This window comes from Dreissena polymorpha, chromosome 8, assembly GCF_020536995.1.
Source record: "Dreissena polymorpha isolate Duluth1 chromosome 8, UMN_Dpol_1.0, whole genome shotgun sequence".
In the NCBI taxonomy this organism is placed as follows: domain Eukaryota; kingdom Metazoa; phylum Mollusca; class Bivalvia; order Myida; family Dreissenidae; genus Dreissena; species Dreissena polymorpha.
Genome location: NC_068362.1, coordinates 830,129 through 853,533, shown reverse-complemented (window position 1 = coordinate 853,533; position 23,405 = coordinate 830,129). Strand labels below are relative to the sequence as shown.

Below are 23,405 nucleotides of genomic sequence, written 5' to 3'. Positions count from 1 at the left end.
TCTTTGTTCTGATGTTATTAGTATTAACTTTTTTTTCCGTTTTTTTTTTTTTTTTTTTTTTGACCGCCCGATGGACCATTTTCAAAATAATTTTTGTAAACCAATAAAAAAAAAAGTCGTGGCCCAACGTATGTGTAGGCATTGCAGGCTATAGGGCTAGATGTGACTTTAGTTTCTATTTGTATTGTTTGGGAAAAATAAAATTTAGATAGAAGTGCCTACACAAAAAGAATCTACAAAATAATACATGTATATTGTAGATATATAATAATTTCATACATACATACCAAATAAAATATTCGATTTGCTCGATACTTAACTTTCCAAGATACAGCTGAGATTGTTTTCGTTTTCACCTGTCAGCAAAAAGTCATTGATATTTTAAGACTATTTGCGCAATATTTTGTAAAACCATACACAAGGGGCGACAACTGTAAACGGAATGAAGTATTTTCCCTTATCGACTATTTCCGTCTGCATCATCGTTTCTTCTGCATCTCGCACCTCATTATTAATATAATTATTGAAACAGTGTTACATTTAAAAGATCAGTATCATAATTATCACCATCAGGCTTAAAAAAAATAATTGTTTGTTTCCGGTGGCCCGACCCTACCTAATTTTTTGCCGCCGGTCCTTATCTTTTTTGAGCCTAAATTCGAAAAAAAATCGGACCGCGTATTTTTCGTCGCCGCTCAATAAACTTGTCTATGTTATCCGCATATTATTTTTTGTCTATGTTATCCGCATATTATTTTTATTGTCATTGAAGCGCACATGGTAGCTGGCCAATCAGCATTGAGTTTGCTCACACATAATATTGGGTCATTCATGCGCATACACTGTTTACTTGGAATACACAGTTGATCTTGTCGTCTGCAAACAATATAGCGGCCGATGGCAAACGTCGTATTTAAAGATTAACAAATCAAATGAAGCGTACCAATAAATAAATTATTTCTAAGCTGATTACTTAACACCTTTCTCCCGACTATCGAAGATAATTAAATAATAAGTTCTATTTCAACGATGTTACACCTTTCTGCCGATTATCGTTTGAAATTAAAAGGTGATTATTAAGTGGTTTTTTACCCACACAAAAAATGCTATTGTAAAGCAATATGTCAACCAAATTGTATATTTGCTAGGTTTTGCAATGTATGCAGTCAAACGATATGCACATTTTATTTAATGTGGAAAACGCGTACAATTTTTCGGACTGTTGTTTTCGGATACATTATTTTTCGTCGATTATAATTTATTTTCGAAATTCTTTATAGAAGAAACAGAATGACGAATACACATGCGGTGATACAGACGGTGTGGTTTACAGGGCCGTACCCAGGAAATTTTGACTTGGGGGGCCAAACAGGGAGGGTGCGGGAGAGGTTGCCCCTCCAGATTAGATTTTTTTTATTAGGCACTGTTCAAGGTGAATTTTAATGCATATAGAAACATTATTTTGTGCTATAAATTTATGGATATAATTATAACAAGTAAATCAGCACCTTTCTGAAGTCTACAGCTTTAACCATTAGGGGGCGTCTGGCGTCTATAAAGTATGTTATGCTCCAGGTGGGGGGAGGGGGAGTAAAAAAGTGTGACCGTTTGTGACATGGGGGAGGGGGGTCAGGCCATGTGATGTCACAAAAATATGTCTAATTTATTTATTATTTCTTTAGTAGAATTTAAAATAATTTTCAAAAATGTGTGAAACATCTGAATTAGTTTTATGTCAAAATAAGACGAATTGCGTATCTCCTGAATGTGTTGTTCGAATGTTTAATAGGCAACTTGGCTGGGCCTGCTTATTCAATGGGCACAACCTCCACACATATTTCAATGACCAAAAAATAAATTTATTGGACTTTTGCATTTTTAGTTAGTATAGGGGAAAGAAAATCTAAATTATAATTTAGTTTTTATTAGAGGTTAATACGTGGATAAGTATTGATACTGCCCATCGTAACAACCCTACAGTCATAACAGCCTGTAATGTGAAAGTTCTTTTAACAGTAAGTGAAACTTGAATACTGTTTAATATTGAATTGTGTTTTATATTAAATTTGAATTAGGTATTAATTTAAAAAAATGTTCGAAAGAGCGAGTTTGTGACGTACTTTATTGGGGGGTCCAAGATTTTAACAGTTTGTGACATGGGGGGGGGGGGGGGGGGGGGGGGGGTAAAAATGGTAAAAAAAGCGTGACATACTTTATCGACGGCCCCTTGGTGTGAAATTTACATACATGTTTAAAGCTTTAGATTTCAGAAATGTACAACACTTTATGAAGAAGGAAAAGCAACCTTTGAAACTAAAAATCTTTATTATGAAATGTAACATAACGTATGACTGTAGAGGAGGTTTGATTTCAAAGAGAAAATACTACTATGGTTATATGTCAGTCACTGACATTTAACCAGTACTAGTATTTTCTCTTTGAAATCAAACCTCCTCTAAAGTTTCAAAGTAAATTCATAATAAAATGTTTATAATCTACAACGCAGTTTTCAAAGAAATGTATAACAATGTATGACTCTAGAGGAGGTTTGAATTCTTAAGAGAAAACACTATTATCGTTTAGACCTACGACCTTCTGTATCAGTTCTATCCATTTGCTGTTTCTCTTTCCTTGTCCAATCAAAAGATGTGTTAAACCAACCACCAAAAGATGAATTGACAGATCAGGAATGTGTGTACAAGATGATAAGAAAACATAGCCTAGGGGCTTATCTCCACTGGCGAGTAAATTAGCGCTAACCCCCTTGTGTATCAGGGGCAATAAAACACATCTGCGCATTGGTATTGCGGGTAAGTGTACTGTGAGAACAATTTGCAGTAGGCCCATTATTAAAAAATCATAACTAGACAGCCAGCTGGGGGGGGGGGGGCCTGGGCCCATGGGCCCAGTGCCTGGGTACGGGCCTGTTTTATAATATTTCAAATTGTATTCGCCTGAAAATACAATTGGAAAGACTATAAAAAAGAACAATTAGTAAGGGCTCTGGATGTGGTGGGGGATCTGCCCTTTATTCCTGTTGGGTTCCTGCGGCTGCAGTTCCAAGACCCCCGGCCTAATTTTCAGGATTTCAAATTTGGAACAATCGACAACCCTATTAAATGTACATCTATAAAATAACTTATGTTTTGTACTTTGACAAGTACCATACTAATTATTTCTATATTGAAAACTGTATGTTACATTATGATATGTGATATTCCCTTGTTGTCATTAAAAGAAATATAAACAAGTTGATAGTACATGTATATATAATTATTTCAAAACCAGTTTTCGCGCATCGAAAAACAAAAACCTGGTTGGCTCAAAGAAATTTTGGGACAGCGCGCTAGCCCTGGTAGATAGACCCCACGACACCAGTACATAATATAATCTGAAAATGTGGTCCTTTGGAAGCATAAACTCAGGCTTTTTCCGCCCTATGCCACGGGTCCGAAATTCGGCCCCATTCCCAATGCAAATCTGGTTGTTTTTTTCCCAATTGAATTTTTTTTTTTTTAACCTTAAAATATATAAGTTTACCTGATCCGGTGTAGAAAATAGAAAGTATTGCATAATTAAATTATCTGCTGCCTTGAATTTGTTTTAAAAACTGTAAAATATGTTAATGATTATATAAGACTTTCCTTATTTTCCTCAAAATCCGGGATTTTTTTCAATTAAAAAAAAGGCCAAGCCTTTTCCCCAAATTCAGATTAAAAAACCTGCACTTATCACACATGTTCATAATATTTTGTCAAATTTTAATAATAAGTTATCAAAATAGTCGTTATTTACCAGTTAACGGCTTCTTTGAAATATAAGAAACACTATTTACATGCGATAATTTTTCCCAATTGAGCCAATTTTGCGATTATTTTTTTCCCCAAAATTGGGGTTTTCACGACGCGAAATTCCCAAAATTCCAGTGTGGCGTTTTCCCAAAATGGAGCAGAAAAAGCCTGAAACTGCATCCAAGAAATATAATAGCATACCCAGTTTGATTGAGTCTGTTCATGGTGATAATGTTACATGCACAGGGTTTTTTCTCCACTTTTCGGGAAGATAGCCCATGGCTTTGGAATTGGGAATTTTATCAGCATTTTCATGAAATTCGGAAAATAAATTCATTAGCCTTTTTTTTCACACGAAATGTCCACTGATTAGGGAAATACTAAATTTGATATTACTCTTTATAATCATTCAAATTAAAAGAACAAAATCTGATAATACTTTGTTAAATGTAATTGAATTTAAATCGAGATAAAATACGCATTAGACACTTCTTTAAAAAAAAAAAAAAAAAAAAAATATAATTTTTTTTTGGAAATTGGAATTTTTTTTACCACATTTTGGAAAAAAAAAGGATACTTTTTGGGATTGGGAACATAGCCGAATTTCGGCTATAAAATCGGGCCAAAAAAACCCTGATGCAAAACCACTCGCGTCCCCTTAGCACGGCTTTTGGGCTATTTAATATATTATAAATTATAGTATACACTCCATGATACCAAAGGAACAGAAAGTATAACAACACTGAATCCCTATAGACACTGAGGTTCAAGCTTACTGCGACTTTAGTAATGCCTTTTATTGGTCATAAAATGGACTATTAAAGCCGTTGCCAGAAGTCAACATTAAACTCGAAAATAAGGAAAGCAACAAATGCAAAATAAATGAACAGCAAGTTTTTATTTCATAAAAGCATTTAAATAAAGCCATATAGCATTACATACATCATCAAATTAATTGTACATACAGTTGTACACAAAAAAATGAGAAGAAGATGCACCATGTACGACATTTTCTATAAAAAATAAATATAATTATTTGCCTACCTACCTACCCTAATTTTTTAGGCCATGTCAGTGGAAACAAACACAATTTTTTTTTAGGCCTCATCATCATCACTAGCAAGGGCGTAGCTAGCATTTTTTTAGCTGTAGGCCCGGATAGGATAGGATACATGTTTCTATTTAAAAAAATATATATATTCGGCGTCTGTTATATAAGGTAAAAAACCCTGGTAGTAATGTTACAGTCCTTCCCAAAATTATAATTTATTGCTGGCCATGAGGTCCTATAATCATGCAGCCATTTCCGGCCCAGACTGAATATTTCAGGCCAAAAAAGTAAAAAATGACAACGAAAGACAAAGATGACATTTTTAACAACATTTTAATATTATCAGATTAATATACAAATCATGCATTTAATCATTCAGAATTGCCAAGATTTCTTTAGCATTTGTCTCTTCATCCTGGATATCTGAATTCTCGACTGAAGACACATCCTCTGACTAATCTTCTTTCATTGGATACCCATCAGGCATGGGTGGGCGCTAATAATTAAGTCGATGAAGACCATCTCCCTGCATCATGAGCATACAATACTTAATCTTTTTGCTAAGCTTTTGTAGGCTAGCATACCTTATAATATTATACTAGTCTTAAAGTCAATCCCAATGCGTTTGAGGGAATTATTTGGATGATTTTTTTTAATTATGGTGGAAAACTAATTGTTGGTCCTGTATGTTGGTGTGAGTTTGTTACGTAAAAACCTCATTAAATATTTAATTTTACATAAGTCCATCGATTCTTAACAGCCATTTGTCTACAGCTGCTGAAGGGTCATAAGCTGTAACATCTGCAGTGCTGAGTTTAATCATGAGAGTTTGGTTTGGCTCCTTCACCAAATTTTAATTGAAACATTTTAAGATATTAAAACATAAAATGAAAACAAAATCACCAGTTATATACCTGGATGCTCTGTTTTCCTTCGAACTCCTGTGTAGATATTGTCAGATCGCTTCGAACTCCTGTGTTAGTGTTGACAGATCGCGGGAAGATCAAAATGACCTGTGTTAATGCACTGCTTGTTTACGAAGTAATCGGATATAACGGGAACCAAAAGTGTATGGTATCTATTCTCTCCCTTTGCGAATCTACTCATATAGTGATGACGTAGTGTGCAATTTTCATTGACGACGCATCAAAAATCTTCGGATACTGTATATGCACCTACGTCATTCAAGAAATGCAACCAATGAAAACATGTTTAACATGATTGGAGTATTCATAAATAACTCGGTAAATTCCCACTTATGCCTTGAAACTTTTCTGGAAATAGCTTATGGAATTCCAAATTTCGCCATAATTTTATTACCGGACACGAGGTCCAGCAATATTAGAATAATTTCCGGATTTTCCAAATTATTATCGGAAAAATCAGAGGACCGACGGTATTTCGAAAGACTGATGTTAGTTAAACAAAATGCTCAGAGCGCATGCGTGTGACGTCATCATGAGAGCCGCGTTCTTAATGTAAACAAAGTGAAACGAAATTAGGTCATGCTGAAAATAAGGGAATCGTACGATATAATAAAATATTTACTAGTACACACACAATTTGCATGTATCTGTATGCATGTCAGAGCTCCAGATAAGGATTTGTGAAATTAGTAACGGTACTGCCACTGACAGAAAGAAAAGGAGTAACGCTGAAAATCAATTAGTACCTGTACTACCATATCTAAAAATACAGGTAGTACTGTACTACCCGCGTTCTTGGATATGGAAGGCAGGGCTTTTTTTCCTTCTTTGGGACCCGCCGAAAATCGGCCCTTTCCCCTCAGATTTTTTTTCCCCTCAGCAGGTAAATTTTCCCCCAGACTTCATTTTTTTCCCCTAAAAAAAAAAAAAAAAAAAAATTTTTTAAATATATTTTTTTGATACTTTAAATACATAAGTTAACCTGATCCAGTGTAGAAAATATAACATATTGCATAATTAAATTATCTGTTGCCTTGATTTTGTTTTAAAAACAGCAAAATATGTTGAATTGATTATTTAAGACTTTCCTTATTTTCCCCAAAATCCGGCGTTTCGCGTGATTTTTTCCCCCAAAATCCGGCATTTTGCGCGATTTTTTTCCCCTCAAAAAAGGCCAGGCCCTTTCTCCAAAATCAGATAAAAACCCCTGGAAGGGGGTAAAACCGACTTTACTGAAACATTTGCTGCAATTATAACAAGGGCTGTTTGTTAAACATGCATGCCCCCCATATGGGCTGTCCGTTGTAGTGGCAGCCATTGTGTGAATACGATTTTTCTCATTGTGACCTTGACCTTTGACCTAGTGACCTGAAAATCTCTAGGGGTCATCTGCGGGTCACGATCAATGTACCTATGAAGTTTCATGTTCCTAGGCAAAAGCGTTCTTGAGTTATCATCCGAAAATCATTTTACTATTTTGAGTCACCGTGACCTTGACCTTTGACCTTGTGACCTCAAAATCAATAGGGGTCATCTGCAAGTCATGATCAATCTACCTATGAAGTTTCATGATCCTAGGCGTATGCGTTCTTGAGTTATCATCCAAAAACCATTTTACTATTTCAGGTCACCGTGACCTTGACCTTTGACCTAGTGACCTCAAAATCAATAGGGGTCACCTGCGAGTCATGATCAATCTACCCATGAAGTTTCATGATCCTAGGCGTATGCGTTCTTGAGTTATCATCCGGAAACCATTTTACTATTTCGGGTCACCGTGACCTTGACCTTTGACCTAGTGACCTCAAAATCAATAGGGGTCATCTGCAAGTAATGATCAATCTACCCATGAAGTTTCATGATCCTAGGCGTATGCGTTCTTGAGTTATCATTCAAAAACCATTTTACTATTTCTGGTCACCGTGACCTTGACCTTTGACCTAGTGACCTCAAAATCAATAGGGGTCATCTGCGAGTCATGATCAATGTACCTATGAAGTTTCATGATCCTAGGCCCAAGCGTTCTTGAGTTATCGTCTGACAACCACCTGGTGGACGGACCACAGACCGACAGACCAACATGAGCAAAGCAATATACCCCCTCTTCTTTGAAGGGGGGCATAATAAATTTGTTTAGATTCTTAAACAGTTACTTTATTAGGTTTTTCATTCTGAATTATGATGCAAATACAACTACACATTACAACTCGGGACTAAATACTATTTCTTCATTTTTCTTGACAAGAAAACAGACGCCAACTAGTAAGCTTTGTAAATGAACACTAATGTCAGTGTCTCATCTCAAAAGAATCATTGCTTTAGCATTTGACTAACAAAGTTGGCATTGCAAAATTTACAATTTACCCGTAAAATGTCTTGTATTTTCTCGGTGACAAGCCAATCATATTTGGTTTTCCTATCTTCGCAATTGTTTGTTTGGATCCGTTTCCCATCGTGTTTCCTAACGTATATAACCACCGATGCATTCAAATCGTTTAATATTGGGGCGACAATCTCTTTTTCTGGGTTTACAGATTGAATGTCAGGATGGTGAGACGACCCAATGTAGCCATTATATGACAACAAAGTGTTTTTTGAACCGCTTTCGGTTTAGCCAGCCTTCTCTTGCGCGCAGACATATTGTTTTTGACGGGTTTACGAGTTACAAGAAATCACGCGACAGAATAGACGATAATATCGAAACCAGGTCTACAACTTTTCGGTAATTCAAATTAACAAAAAGCGCCGTTAGGTTAGAGACCAACAAATCACGCTGCGCAGACGCGGACGTATAGGTACGTCCAGATTTTTTTCGTAAATGCGTTAAAGGGATATTAAAATCATAATTGTACGTCCAGTATATAAAAATAAATGCGTAAACTTTCATGAAAAAACCGTATTTACGGCTGTACGGCCCTTATCTGGAGCTCACACATGTGGATGCACATGCTAAACTAACAGTGCACAAATTAAACTGCATATTGCAGGGTTTTTTTTTGGCCCGATTTTATAGCCGAAATTCGGCTATGTTCCCAATCCCAAAAAGTATACTTTTTTCCCAAAATGTGGCAAAAAAATTCCCAATTTCCAAAAAAAAAAAAAAAAAAAAAAAAAATTTTTTTTTTTTTTTTTTTTTTTTTTTTAAAGATGTCTAATGTGTATTTTATCTCAATTTTAATTCAATTACATCTAACAAAGTATTATATGATTTTGTTCTTTTAATTTGAATGATTATAAAGGGTTTTATCAAATTTAGTATTTCCCTAATCAGTGGACTTTTCGTGTGGAAAAAAAGGCTAATAATTTTATTTTCCCAATTTCATGAAAATGCCGATAAAATTCCCAATTAAAAAGCCATGGGCTATCTTCCCAAAAAGTGGAAAAAAAACCCTGTATTGTGGAAACATTCTATCACGTAATTTCACGCTATCTCTAAAACCATATTGTCGAGTGACCCGAATCGACGCTGCCCTAATTTGACGCCATTTTTGTTTTGCCTCTGTTTGATACATTGACGTCATACAATAGCACATAGTACACTATGCACAATTTATAAATGTTGTTATCCCCACGCTTTTTGAAAAAAAGGTGGGGATATTGTGGTGATCTCCGCCGTCCGTCCGTCCGTCTGTCCGTCTGTCCGTCCGTCCGTCCTGGCCACTATCTCCTCCTACACTAAAAGCACTAGAACCTTGAAATTTACACACATGGTAGCTATGAGCATATGTGCGACGGTGCACTATTTGGAATTTTGATCTGACCCCTGGGTCAAAAGTTATAGGGGTTGGGGTGGGGCCGCGTCAGAAATTATCACTCATTTTTTTAGGTTATTTTACATTTACTTCTTTATTTCTACACCGATTCACTTCAAATTGATACTGGACCTCACCTATGACAATACGGTCAATCTCAACCATGCATGGCCCCATTCCCAACCCTGGGGCGCCCCGCCCACATAGGCCACACCCACCAAAAATTTCCATTTACTATAATTTTTTCATTTCTACACGGATTCACTTCAAATTGATACTGAACTTTTGTTATGACATTAGGGTCAATCTCAACTATGCATGGCCCCAATCCCAACCCTGGGGCGCCCGCCCACATAGGCCACACCCACCAAAAAAATCCATTTACTATAAAAAAAATTTAGGTTATTTTACATTAACTTCTTCATTTCTACACTGATTCACTTCAAATTGATACTGAACCTCTCTTATGACAAAACGGTCAAACTCAACTATGCATGGCCCCGTTGCCAACCCTGGGGCGCCACGCCCACATAGACCACACCCGCCCAAAATTGCCTTTTACTATAATTTCTTCATTAATACACTGATTCACTTCAAATTGATACTGAACCTCTCTTATGACAATACGGTCAATCTCAACTATGCATGGCCCCATTACCAACCCTGGGGCACCCCGCCCACATAGGCCACACCCTCCCAAAATTGCCTTTTACTATAACTTCTTTATTTTTACACCCATTCACTTCTAATTGATACTGAACTTCTCTTATGACAATACAGTCAATCTCAACTATGCATGGCCCCATGATCAACCCTGGGGCGCCCTTGGGTCAAACATGCGGCGTGGGGATACGCGTCGGCCTCTGCCGCGCCATTTCTAGTTTGTTATGTGGAAAATAGCGGGTTAAAAGGTAAGATATAGTTGATTGGTCCGCAGTTGATGGATTTTTATGTATTTTACTTAATGCAAAACTTTTTAACACTTTACACCCAATTGTCTTTGTAAATAAGACCCTGGGATAAAGCATCGGTTTTGTCTGCAAAAGTTCACTATTTCATTCATAAGTCACGTGACTGCCATTTTACAAAACATCATATAAAAAGATCTGATTAATTTTCACTATGAAAAAGGTGTACGCGTAAACTTTGATTTGAAGTCCGGATATGTTTTTGGTTATGCTTTAATACAATTTTAACTTCATGTAGCAAGTGTTTATGATGGTAATTGCATATTATGTTTATTACCTATTTTCATTTACTTAATTATAATTGTAGGTTCCATAAAAGAAGTACAGGTTATATTCACCTACTTCCATAAACACAGCTTATGACAAGGGGTTGCTGACAGGGGCCCCTATTAAAACCACTGTCAGAAAGTATGGCATCCCAAAATTAAAAACCTTAATTGATTTAATTAATTTCAGTTCCATATTGCTTTTAAAGTGATACAAATTGAAGTACAACAATCATGGGTTAATATTTTATGCATTCAGTCTCCACAAGAGTGATATTTACATTGAAATCAGGTGACCAATCAAATGCGTCGTTTCAGGACACTTTTAACAAATATGGCCACCGTTGCATAGACTTGGGTCATTTTGTTTTTCAATGAATTTTTGTTGATAACACAATCAATTGAATTTAAAATGTGTAAATAAAAGGTAAATGTGTAATGAAATAACAAAATTAATTACATAAATCCCTATATTGAGCAACAAAACTTTAACTGCTTGTATGCGTAGAAATTGGGCACTCGAGGATAAAAAAAAAAACAAATGGACAACTAAAAGGGGCCTTTTCACAGATTTTGGCATATTTTGAAGTTTGTCATTAAATGCTTTATATTGATAAATGAAAACATTGGATCTTAAAAGCTCCAGTAAAAAATCAAGAATAAAATTAAAAAAAGAAAAATAAGTAGCCGGTAACAGGGCTCGAACCAGTGACCCCCAGAGTCCTGTAGTTAGTCTGAAGTAAAAACGCTTTTAGCCTCTCGTCTATTCCGCCGGTTATACACAGTTTAAGTATTTTATACCTTATAAAAGCAATCTTCGTAGTTTCGTAAATTTAAACGACAACAACAGAACTCTCCAGATTATTCAATCGTTTCCCGTTGCAACGCTGTATAATTTTTAGGTTTTCATCTCGTCAAATGATACATATAATGGCTATATTGGACTATGTAAATGTTCAGTAATACTGTTTCCTCACAAATATCATAACTAAAACGAAAATTTGCTAATCTGAAACAACTTTTTTCAATTTTGTCAATTTACCAAACCGTGAAAAGATCCCTTTAACTTTAAGAGGGTTTTTGGAGGGGATAGCTGCTGGGGGAGAGTAGTAGCAGAGGGGGGGGGGGGTAAGCAACTAATGCCAGGTTTTTTGGGGGGTTGTGCGGGAAGGGGCCTTTAGCCCTTATGTGGGGGAAATTTTACGCGGGATTTTCCACTTTTGGGAAAAAAAAAACGCGTGGGAATTTTCGCTGCGTTTCCCTTTTTGAGGGATTTATTTACTTACTCTCTCATTATTACAATACATTTGTAGGGTGTTCAGTCACGTGATGTCAACAGTGAGACAAAAATAGTATTGAATCAAGAGGGAGTCGATGACGCATGATTCAGTGCTTTTTCCGGAGGATACCCTTGCTAATAAGTGCTTTCCGCGGAGATTCCGTTTTTGATTGGTTGATATTATCCAATCAAAATATTCGTTACAAAATTATCTATATGATGGTGGTCGGCCGAATTTTCTGCGTTCTGCGGCTGCAGAGATGTAACATAAACAAAAACAATGTCGAGGATTTAGACTAGAAAACATGTAAATTTCTTTTTACGGCCAGGTATCATTAGAAAGGTAAACTTTGCAGGAATTGATTGCAATAGTTATTATTCCAATTGCGCTTGAAATGATCAGCGGAAGCATGGCGAAATAAGACCACTGTATGAAAATTTTCCCAGCCGGCCTAATGTCATGGCAGACGTATGTCGTCAGCGCTATTTCAGTATTTACAATGCAACTTTATTTTCGATTTAACTGGGCCGAATTGTAACGATTTTTAATACATTTAATGCACATACAAGTTGTAAATATCATGTTCCAAAATGTATAACTTGCCTTATTTCGACGAATATTCTCGAATTAAAAAAAACAACATTATGTAGTTTGTTTACAAACTAATAAAGTAACTGTCAATTCTTCGAGACAAATAAAAAGGGTATGACAGATTATTGTCACTGTCAGATACTGTTCCGGATGTATGCCAGTGCGGATAAAGTGTTTTTAATTGTTGCTTGTGTGTTGATAATGTCGGTGCTACCTAATTTACCGGCGAAAAGCTTATTTTATATCCATGTAATAGAAATTTGGACATACTGAAAGTGAAAGTAGTGCTGACATGATTTCGGATAGTGTTTAAGCATAGCATAATATCAACAATCAATCTGTATTTTGACTTGCTTATATGCTGTATATTTTGCCATGCTTTCAATGTTCATTTTTCAAGAATAAAAATGTTTCTTTGCATTGATCTTTCCGTTTTTACACATGTTTCACGGTGTTTTTTCCACGTTGAATTCGGTTTGATTTTAAACTCGAGAGCTGCAAGAAGGATACACAGAATTCATACCCGGTAGGTTTGTGTTTGTTGTGTTTGTATTTTGTTCTGTTTTTTAACCTTAAATTGTTTTATGAATTAATAATTGTGAATGAAAATATTCTCATTTTTGCTGGGAAACATTTAACGTTTAAAATCTAATAAATTGTTTCATGTATTATGCGGCCAGTTAACTCAGTAGGTTAGAGTGTCGTGTTAATAATGCGGAGACGTGGGTTCGACCCCCACACTGGCCAATATTACTATTCTTCATGAATGTTACATAGCGAAAATCAGGATTTTTTCTTAATTTAAATCTAAAAAGAAAATTGTTTTCACTCTTGTTACTTGTACCAACAATTATGTAAATACAATTTAAGAAAATCAAAAGATGCATTGTAGTAATTACAGTATCATCATAAAGAGACTTGATTTTTTCCCCAAAAAAATGATGAAGTAACCGATACTTTTTTCTGTTTAATTTTAATTATCGCAAGAAAGTTTTATAGATGAACATTTATCAATTTTAGATTAACCATGGCAGAAGCACAACCATGCTTCGAGGAACCTCAAAATAATAATAATAATAATAAAAATTTGACGATACAAAAACTAATGCAGTTGAGAGCGAATTGTAAAAATTCTAATTTTATGTATTATCCAGCGGCCATTTTGGCGGCCATTGTGTTGATTTTTATGTTTCCTCATGTCAAAATGATCAAAGAAGTCACATTTTATTACTCTCCATAAGATGACCTTTACAAACATGTATACATTTATACAGGCTTTTTCCGCTCCATTTTGGGAAAACGCCACACTGGAATTATGGGAATTTCGCGTCGTGAAAACCCCAATTTTGGGGAAAAAAATAATCGCAAAATTGGCTCAATTGGGAAAAATTATCGCATGTAAATAGTGTTTCTTATATTTCAAAGAAGCCGTTAACTGGTAAATAACGACTATTTTGATAACTTATGATTAAAATTTGACAAAATATTATGAACATGTGTGATAAGTGCAGGTTTTTTAATCTGAATTTGGGGAAAAGGCTTGGCCTTTTTTTAGTTGAAAAAAATCCCGGATTTTGAGGAAAATAAGGAAAGTCTTATATAATCATTAACATATTTTACAGTTTTTAAAACAAATTCAAGGCAGCAGATAATTTAATTATGCAATACTTTCTATTTTCTACACCGGATCAGGTAAACTTATATATTTTAAGGTTAAAAAAAAAAAAAAAAAAAATTTTTTTTTTTTTTTTTTTTGGAATTTGGAAAAAAAAATTCAATTGGGAAAAAAACAACCAGATTTGCATTGGGAATGGGGCCGAATTTCGGACCCGTGGCATAGGGCGGAAAAAGCCTGTTATATAGGTATAAACTTCTTTGATCAAATTCAAATTTTATATACGAATTATGTGGCGGCGGCCATTTTGTCCGCCATTTTGTTTCCAGATGTCAAAATGAGCGATTTAAGTATTTTTTCATAATCCTCCTAGCATGACCTTTCCAAAAATGTATACAGGTTTAGTTTAAAGTGCCTGGTTCTCATCCTAATTGTTGTGTATTATTTTGCGGCCATCTTGGCAGCCATTTTGGTGGCCATTTTGTTGTCATGTGCCAAAATTAACTTAAAAGTAATTTATTAAAATGCGAAATGTCACAACCTTTCCAAAAATGTATACATTTACATAGTTTTAAAACACTACCAAATGCCTATTTTGAGAAATGAATTAAATTTATGACATTTTATTAAAAAAAATGGTGCCATGTACTATATATGTTTATATAATAGAATTTGTCACACATTTTGTATAAACCTATGTTAGCGTTTCCGATCGCCAAAATCGCCAAAGGCGATTGAATCTTTCAGCTGGCGATTAAAGTTTAAAATGTGAATGAAAATGGTGATTGCAAAAAACCCTGATATTTCTCTAATAGTATATAATATTCCCTACTTTTAAAGAGAACTCGGTACCGATTTCCACACGTAATCGCCATAAAAGCTCCAGGTGGTAATAGATAGTCCACTGATAAGAGATAACCGGATGCCCTTATCGTATATTGAGGCCACATAACACAGTCATGTATGCTGACAGATGCATCACGGGAAATTTTCGGGTAACTTTCCAGTCGCCAAACTGTGATATGTAACGTCCAATCGGTTACGAGAATGTTTATGGAGGCGGAGTTATATAGCGATTATTATTTTTGATTGACGTCGGTCACAGAGTAAGCGTTTATCGCAGGTTTATTAACAATGAATCACAGTTGTAGCATTAATACGTGATATAAAACCGTTAAATAAAGCAGTACATTAAAGGCGGTTTCGGGCATCATCACACCTATTTACCGTACTGTAAACAATCATTAATTATGAGAAGTTAATTGCAATTGGTGAGCAGTGTAAATTTACTTACGGCGAGTAAGTTGTGAAAAACAAAACCCGTTAATAATTTGATGCGGTAACAAATTAAATCCAGTGCATGTATATGTTATCATGTCTATTTGTAGAACTGATTTACACCGTTTTTCTACAGCCACGTGATTATAACTATTCACTATGCATTAATACTGGTATGCCATGTAGAACCCGTGTTATAAGAAAGAGCGCGAAATTATTGCTGTCGTCTGCAATGCCAAGTTTTACGCATGCAAAGCATGCTTTTTTAAAACAGAAGATGTGTAACTAAATATAGCCTTGCCGCTCAGTACATGCAGTATTTAAGACTTACAAATTTACCGGTACGTTTGAATAAATTATATATTGCAACTATGGAAAAATATGTCCATTCAAGAATACATTGCAGTAAATGTATTTTTCAAGAATCAAGAAGCACCAGACTACGACAAAAATTATTGGGAGAAGGGGGGGGGGGGCGAATAGGAGTTACGCAAGACCCACCCAATCAAAGACCGGGGCATATCTGAAAGTTCTAACATTGTATACCGTTTATGCCAGTGCATGAAAATAAATATAAATGAAAAATAAAAACATGAAATTATTTGATTTCACGTAACAAATAATGTATTTAAATGCGACTTCATTAATAATTTAATTATACAGTCATTATTGATGCCTATAGATCCGTGATAATGATTATGTCGTTCATTGAGCAAATAAGGTTATAATGTGGGTCGTCATCGTAGTGCTGAAATTTGGCTACTAATTTTTTTTCCTTACTACCTTAGCGCCAACCTAGTAAACCCGCAGACTTTAAAGTTGCATATCTTTTAAACAGGTTATCCGATTTCAATGAAATAAAAAGTATTTTGATCTGTTATCCCTGTTGTTTCATTATCTAAAACAAAATATGTATTCCATTCGCTTTAAAAAAAGTGACTGAACACCCTAACATTTGTACATGTTTGCACTATATTCATTGTATTTTTTTTATAATTTATTACGTTGGGCAAGATTAAATTGAAATAGACTTGAGATATTATAATCATGAGACACATCTTTCTATTAAAAAAAAAAAAAAAAATCAGGGGGAATTTTTGGTTCTGAAAGGGGAAAAAACCAGCCTAGTTTGGTGGGGGAAGACGCCGATATTAGGCGTCTGTTATATAACGTAAAAAAACCCTGAATGCCGAGTGCCTGTGGAAACCAAACTTGGTTACTTTAACCAGTGACGTCTCTGCTTCAACGTATGCATTCAGATTCAGCAATGTTCAGACAGTGTCCAAAGTTTCATGAAAAATGAACTGAATATTTCTCAGTTAGATTATATGCCAGTTGGCTTGAGTGCAATCCTTAATGCCTTCCACACCGTAAGTACCAACATATGATTTTATATTGATTTGAAATACACTATTAAACAGAATATAATTGAAATTTACCAGTCGCTAAATATTGGCGGGAGCGTTCCCTCAACAAGTTGCAGACGAAAGACAGTTTCCGGTTTCGTTTCAGGTGACATACCACTAACATATTGGTTACTTGAACTCAATTAAGCGTTGTCGGCTTAGGTACTTTTTTTAAAGTATCCGGGGTAATCTTAAGTATACTACAATGTATCCCGGGCTCATATTTATAGCAACGAAATTGGTCATATATATATATATATATATATATATATATATATATATATATATATATATATATATATATATATATGTATATAGGAGGTTTTTGTGTGACGTCACAAGAGGGGTTTTCCGTTACTAAAAATAGATTGGCCGTCAACACTCGATCGCGGCCATTTACATAGTATAAGAGTTAAGTCGGAAGACTAAATACTGACAATTTCACACAAACAAAATATAAATACATGTATTCTTTCATAAAGTAAGACGTAAAGAAATGATATTTAATAAATAAAATAAAACATATAATAAGTTGCTTATAATTATAAGTGGTGTGAATGCGAAAGTGTTATTTATCATCAGCGAGGTGCATTGAATCAGTTAGAAAACTAAGCCCTTAAAAAGCGACAAACATTTCAATATTTTAATGTTGTTTTAATTTTCTTTTACATTGAATAAATTTTCGTTTCGTTTACATTGAATGAAAATATTGATAAATTTAATAAGCATTCAAATGAAAAAAATGAATATTTTGAAAATTGAACTGGCATGTACATGTATATTGAAAACTCTTTACTAGTCTTATGAGCGATACAAATCTAGCATTTTATGACACCATTAATATATACATTTAATTTGTTTTTCGCAAGTATTTTATATCCATACTATGATCATACGTGTTTGCATGTTTTCGTGATGATGTTTCGAACACTGCAGTAACGCACGATCATTACACGTTATAGCGGAGTTTACATTTTTTTTTTTTGCATTTACCCGTTAAATACGTTAAGTGTGTAAAAGTAAATTTGTAAAATATTTTAAATGTATAGTTATAAACACTTCATTGTTATGTTTAAACTGGCTAATAAACATTATACATTTTATAGTTCCTGTCAATCCATGTCGGACAAATGTCTATTTGTTAAATATGTTCAAATATTTTATTAAAGCAACTATTAAGTATTTCGCTTTAAAGACTGCTAAATATGCCAAGAGATGATATGGAGGTATCATAAATTGTGTTAAATGACCAGACACATGTGGTATATGCAGGGTATAGGTCCCCGGGTTTATGACACCCTGTTTTCTTAGTAATTGTCTTGACAATATACGATCATATCGAGATAATCGGTTGGTGATAAATAAAGGGGCAATTAAACACTAGGATAAAAATGCTGAAACAAAGAGTGTCAAAAGTGGTGTGGGCAATTAAATGAAAACAATTACATTTTTCAAGAGGATTTAATAATTCTGTAACAAGGTAAGTTTTTACAGACATATAGGTTTAAATCAGTTCGTGTTGATTAAATAAAATCAATCTTTTTGTTGTTTGTTTTCGTCCTTATTAATTTTGTGTTCGTTCATTGAAATCAATTTACTCTGAAAGAATTACAATTTCTGAGTATTTTGTTGTTCTTAAAAAGGGTCGCGAATATGTGTCAAGTAGAAATTATAATGGTAACCTTATCACGATGCGGTTCATCAAATGCAAACAATAGCAAAATGGCCGCAGTGTTGACGGCCAAAATTTAAGCATGCGCAAACGTGACTTCATTATCGGAATCCCCGAAACCTCCTATACTTCAATTCTTACGTTCAACTTCATGTGTGTGTGGTTAGTAACTTATGTAATGGTAAAGCAGAATCCTTGTTTAGGTTTACATGAGCACGAAGTTGATGTGCGATGACGACTTTTTAGCTTAGCTTGAACAGTAGGGATATGACATTGCAACCTCGTTGAGGGTTGCTTTTTTCTTTCTTTAAATGTATTCGTGTTTGTCTTTAATGGAGCATTTTAGATCCAATGTTTACATTTGTCAATATAAAGCATTTAATGACAAGCTTAAATACATTCCAAAATCTGTGAAAAGGTCCCTTTAAAGGGGCCTTTTCACAGATTTTGGCATTCTCCAGTAAAAAAACCACACGAATAACACTAAAGAAAGAAAACCAAAGTAAAACTTAACGGGGCTCGAACCACTGACCCCTGAAGTAAAAAGTCTTCCACACAGACCGCTCGGCCATCCATGCTCATAACATGAGTGATGTTGTTTATAGTGTATATAAGAAATCCTCGTAGTATCAAAATATATAACAACAACAGAACTCTCCAAATTATTCAATCTTTTCGCTTTGAAACGCTTTATAATTTTCAGGTTTTTAAAAAGTCAAACGATGCACATAATGGATATTTAAGAGCATGGTAAATGGTCAGTATTACTGTTTCCTCACAAATATTTATCTATCGATACTGTCTAACTCCCCTTTCGGGTATTATTGACAGGTCAATATCATAACTACAACGAAAATTTGCGAATCTGCAACAATTTTTTAAATATTGTCAATTTACCAAAATGTGAAAAGACCCCTTTAACCAAACTTTAATTAACGTTATATGCTGTTCAGATCTCAGCGCAAGCAAATAAGGGACCGAAATGCTGAAGACACAATGCAGTTGTGGAAGAAAAAATACGAATAGTGGTCATTATGTCAAGATAGAAAATTCCTTTTTTCTGTGACTGTTCACCAATCATATAAATGACCAATTCAATCAATATAGTACAAGTCTTTGTATTAGTTCCGTACATGCTTGATAGAAATTATTTATTTGAATGCTTGAATGTCAATGGATGAAGATTTGCACTTAAATCTGAAAGAGCTTAATTTATTTTTTGTGTTATTTTCATATTGTGATTTTAATACGTGTTTTAATGATAAGTGATTTATACATTTTCTTGGTGCCTTTAGCCTCGTAAAACATTCCACTTGCTGGCGATAATTCTTCGTCTATATTTATTAAATTATCGATAGATTTAAATGCCCGCTACATTTAAACTGTTTAATTTATGTAAATTGTGATTGTTTGTACTGGATGTTTAATGTAACACATTTTTCTTATTTTCAGAATATTACTTTTTATCTTTCCGTTGTGTTGTGACTTTTCTAGATGTGGATGTCTACTTAATGCAGCTGTTTCATAATTTCGTCATGTGCATATTTAAACTACATTTATTCGAATTCTAACGATTAAACTATTTTAAAGTGTAAGTTAATGGATGTAATTGTTTTTTATTTGTTGTTTGTTTGTTGTAGCAGAGACCTATAGATATAGGTCTTTGGTTGCAGTTGACATCGAAAGTGCACACACTAATGTTAATATATTATGTGAATATACGAAAATGAATGTGACTGATTTATTGACATGTTTTGCTTACAGATAAGGCAATGTTTAAGAACAGCTATAGCTTCTTGGTTGTTGATTTCTTTAAAGTCAGAGGTTTCAGAAGGTTATTCATGAAGGCACCGAAATACTGATCTTGAGCAATGGGTTCAGATACGTTTTCCTGCCATTGAAAGAAAAAATATATATGAACAAGAGATGTGTTTGTCAGAAACACAATGCCCCCTATTTCGCCGCTTTTAAGCCATTTAATTTGACCTTTGACCTTGAAGGATGACCTTGACCTTGACCTTAAGCCACTCAAAATGTGCAGCTCCATGAGATACACATGCATGCCAAATATCAAGTTGCTATGTTCAAGATTCAAAAAGTTACGACCAAACTTTAACGAAGGTGAAAGTTTTAGGAAAGAAAAAAACAATGCTATTTGACCTTTAACCTTGAAGGATGACCTTGACCTTTATTTTTCACAACTCAAAATGTGCAGCTCCATGAGATACACATGCATGCCAAATATGAAGTTGCTATCTTCAATATTGCAAAAGTTATAAAAGGTAAACCAAGGTTAAAGTTTTGTGACACACACATACAATGACTGACTGACAAACAGACAGGCCAAAACAATATACCCCCGATCTTTCGATCCGGGGGCATAAAAATAGCAGTATGGTTGCGTATTCCGCTCGCAGTTACATCAATCGTTCATGGATAAATTGAACGTACATCGCAGCTAACTTAAAGAAAACTACTGCAACACTTGGTGAACGTATATTCAATTTAGGCTAACCGACCGGCGTGTAAAAGTAATATTTTCAGTTTCGCGTGACTTATCAATAACGGGGAATAATATTTTAGGAATATGGTAGGTAGAAACGAGATTTCTCTGTAACACTGTTTTCAACGTTTCATGAAACATAGATTAAACGGCAGATTATCGGTTTTTGTTAAACTTCGGTTTATTAAAATCATTATGGTGAGTTATACCGGGGGTAGTTTCATGTGTCATTTGTAGTTTAATATACACATGAAAGAAATTTATGTATTACTGTATTAAAAAGCACACGTATACATAATTTATTTTTTGTTTACCGTTTTAGTCTTTGAAGGACTGTTTGCTTGACAGCCATATGGCCTGTGTGGTTAGTTGACCGGTCTTTGAATGCCGATTGGCTTGTGTGGTCAGTTGAACGTTTTCTAAAGGCCAGTTGGTCCGATTTAGCTAGCCAGCTATCTTGTGTGGTCAACCGACCGACATTTCATAAAAATGTATGTTGACATTGCATTTACAGATGTTTGCAAGATTATCTTTTTAGTAAACTGGACAGCTCGGGAGATGTATTTAATATTGCAGAACATTCAATGTATGATTTTAACAGTTGACTTGTTTGTTCAGTGGACCGTTTTTGAATGCTGGCCTGACGTGAATAAGCCAAATGGCTTGTGTGGCCAGTGGTCCGAAATTTCTTAAAGGGACATGTTCACGTTTTGATAAATTGACAAACTTCAAAACAAAAATGTTTCAGATTTGCAATTTTGCATTGGAAACAAAAAAACTGAACATGTACCATGCTCTAAAATATTCATTATATGCATCTTTAGACAATTTAAACACCTGAAAATTATGAAGCGGTACAAACGCGAAACGATTGAATAATGTGAAAAGTTCTGTTGGTATCGTGATATTTTGCGACATTATGAGGATTGCTGAGTGGTGTAAGTGATTTATTTAAAAGGGACCTTTACACAGATTTTGGCATGTATTGAAGTTTGTTATTAAATGCTTTTTATTGATAAATGTAAACATTGGATCTAAAAAGCTCCAGTAAAAAACAAGAATTTCATTAAAGAACGAAAATAGGTAACCCTCAATTGGGCTCGAACCACTGACCACTGGAGTAAAAGTCTACCGGGAAGACCACTCGACAATCCGATGTATTTTATAATATATATAAATAAATAAATAAATAAATATATATAAATAAATAAATATAAATATAAATAAATATATATATATATATATATATATATATATATATATATATATATATATATATATATATATATATATATATATATATATATATATATATATATATATATATATATATATATATATATTTAAGCAATCCTCGTAGTATCACAAAGTATAACGACAACAACAGATCTCTCCAAATTATTCAATCGTTTTGCGTTGCAACACTTTATAATTTCCAGGTTTTTAAATCGCCAAGGTGCATATAATGGATATTTTAGAGCATGGAAAATGTTCAGTATTACTGTTGTCTCACAAATATCATAACTACAACAAAAATTTTGGCAAAAAGAGCTTTTTGAAAAAAAGAGCTTTTGCTAATCCTGACTAAACATACTTGATAAAACACGAGTAGTCGTGGTCAGGGGTTGTATTTTGTAACAATCTGTAAAATGTTTAGTATCTTGTTCCTTCCATATAATCCGCGTCTGTGATTGTCCAATTATCTTGTGCGCACAGTATAGCGATTATGTTTTCAGTCTCAAAAAAAGACGGGAAAACAGACTTATTTTGTGTTTCCCCGAGTTAATTTCGTTCAAGTTCTTTTTTTCCCTTATTTTTTTGGAGCGAAAAACACAAGTTCTGTTTTCCGGTCTTTTTGGAGCGGTTATGTCACCTTAGTGCCACCGTACTATCGTCTAGCGTGCGTGTTGCAACAGACCATGTGCTATAACTAAAAATAGACGTTCAATAACGTACATGCAGAATTTTATGATGAAAAATATTAATCGGAATAAATGCACACAATTAGAAAGTATTGACCCATTAAAACTATAGAAAAAATATGTTAATTTACGACTTAAACATTGCAGTAGATGGTACGTTGATAAAAAAACATTTGTGACGGATGGGAGAATTGAGGAGTTACAGTACATAATGTCAGTACATGAACATGAAAAAACAATTAAATGGAAATACATTAAATTAAGCATTTAATTTCAGGCGTAAAATATTAAATATTTGTTAATGTGGTTTGATTGAGAATTTAATACAATGTTCGTTGATACCAATACTTCTATTATTGTACATTTATTATTAGAATTATGTTG

General features: G+C 34.3%; 2 protein-coding genes and 1 non-coding gene across 10 annotated transcripts in view; 2 read left to right on the top strand and 1 right to left on the bottom strand.

Annotated features, from left to right (window-relative positions):
* Positions 1-17,087, bottom strand: part of LOC127842545 (histone-lysine N-methyltransferase PRDM9-like) — a 58,491-nt gene extending 41,404 nt beyond the window's left edge. For all 7 annotated transcript variants that reach the window (XM_052372093.1, XM_052372097.1, XM_052372095.1 and 4 more), the window contains exon 1: positions 16,958-17,087. In XM_052372093.1, the coding sequence (XP_052228053.1) occupies positions 16,958-17,048 (91 nt within the window). In that variant the 5' untranslated portion in view covers positions 17,049-17,087. The remainder of the gene's footprint in view (positions 1-16,957) is intronic.
* LOC127842550 (zinc finger MYND domain-containing protein 19-like) overlaps positions 1-23,405 on the top strand; it is a 249,057-nt gene that overhangs the window by 94,347 nt on the left and 131,305 nt on the right. The gene's annotated exons all lie outside the window — the stretch shown is intronic.
* Positions 13,300-13,372, top strand: Trnai-aau (transfer RNA isoleucine (anticodon AAU)). Its single transcript has one exon. It is a non-coding gene; the product is annotated as a tRNA-Ile (tRNA).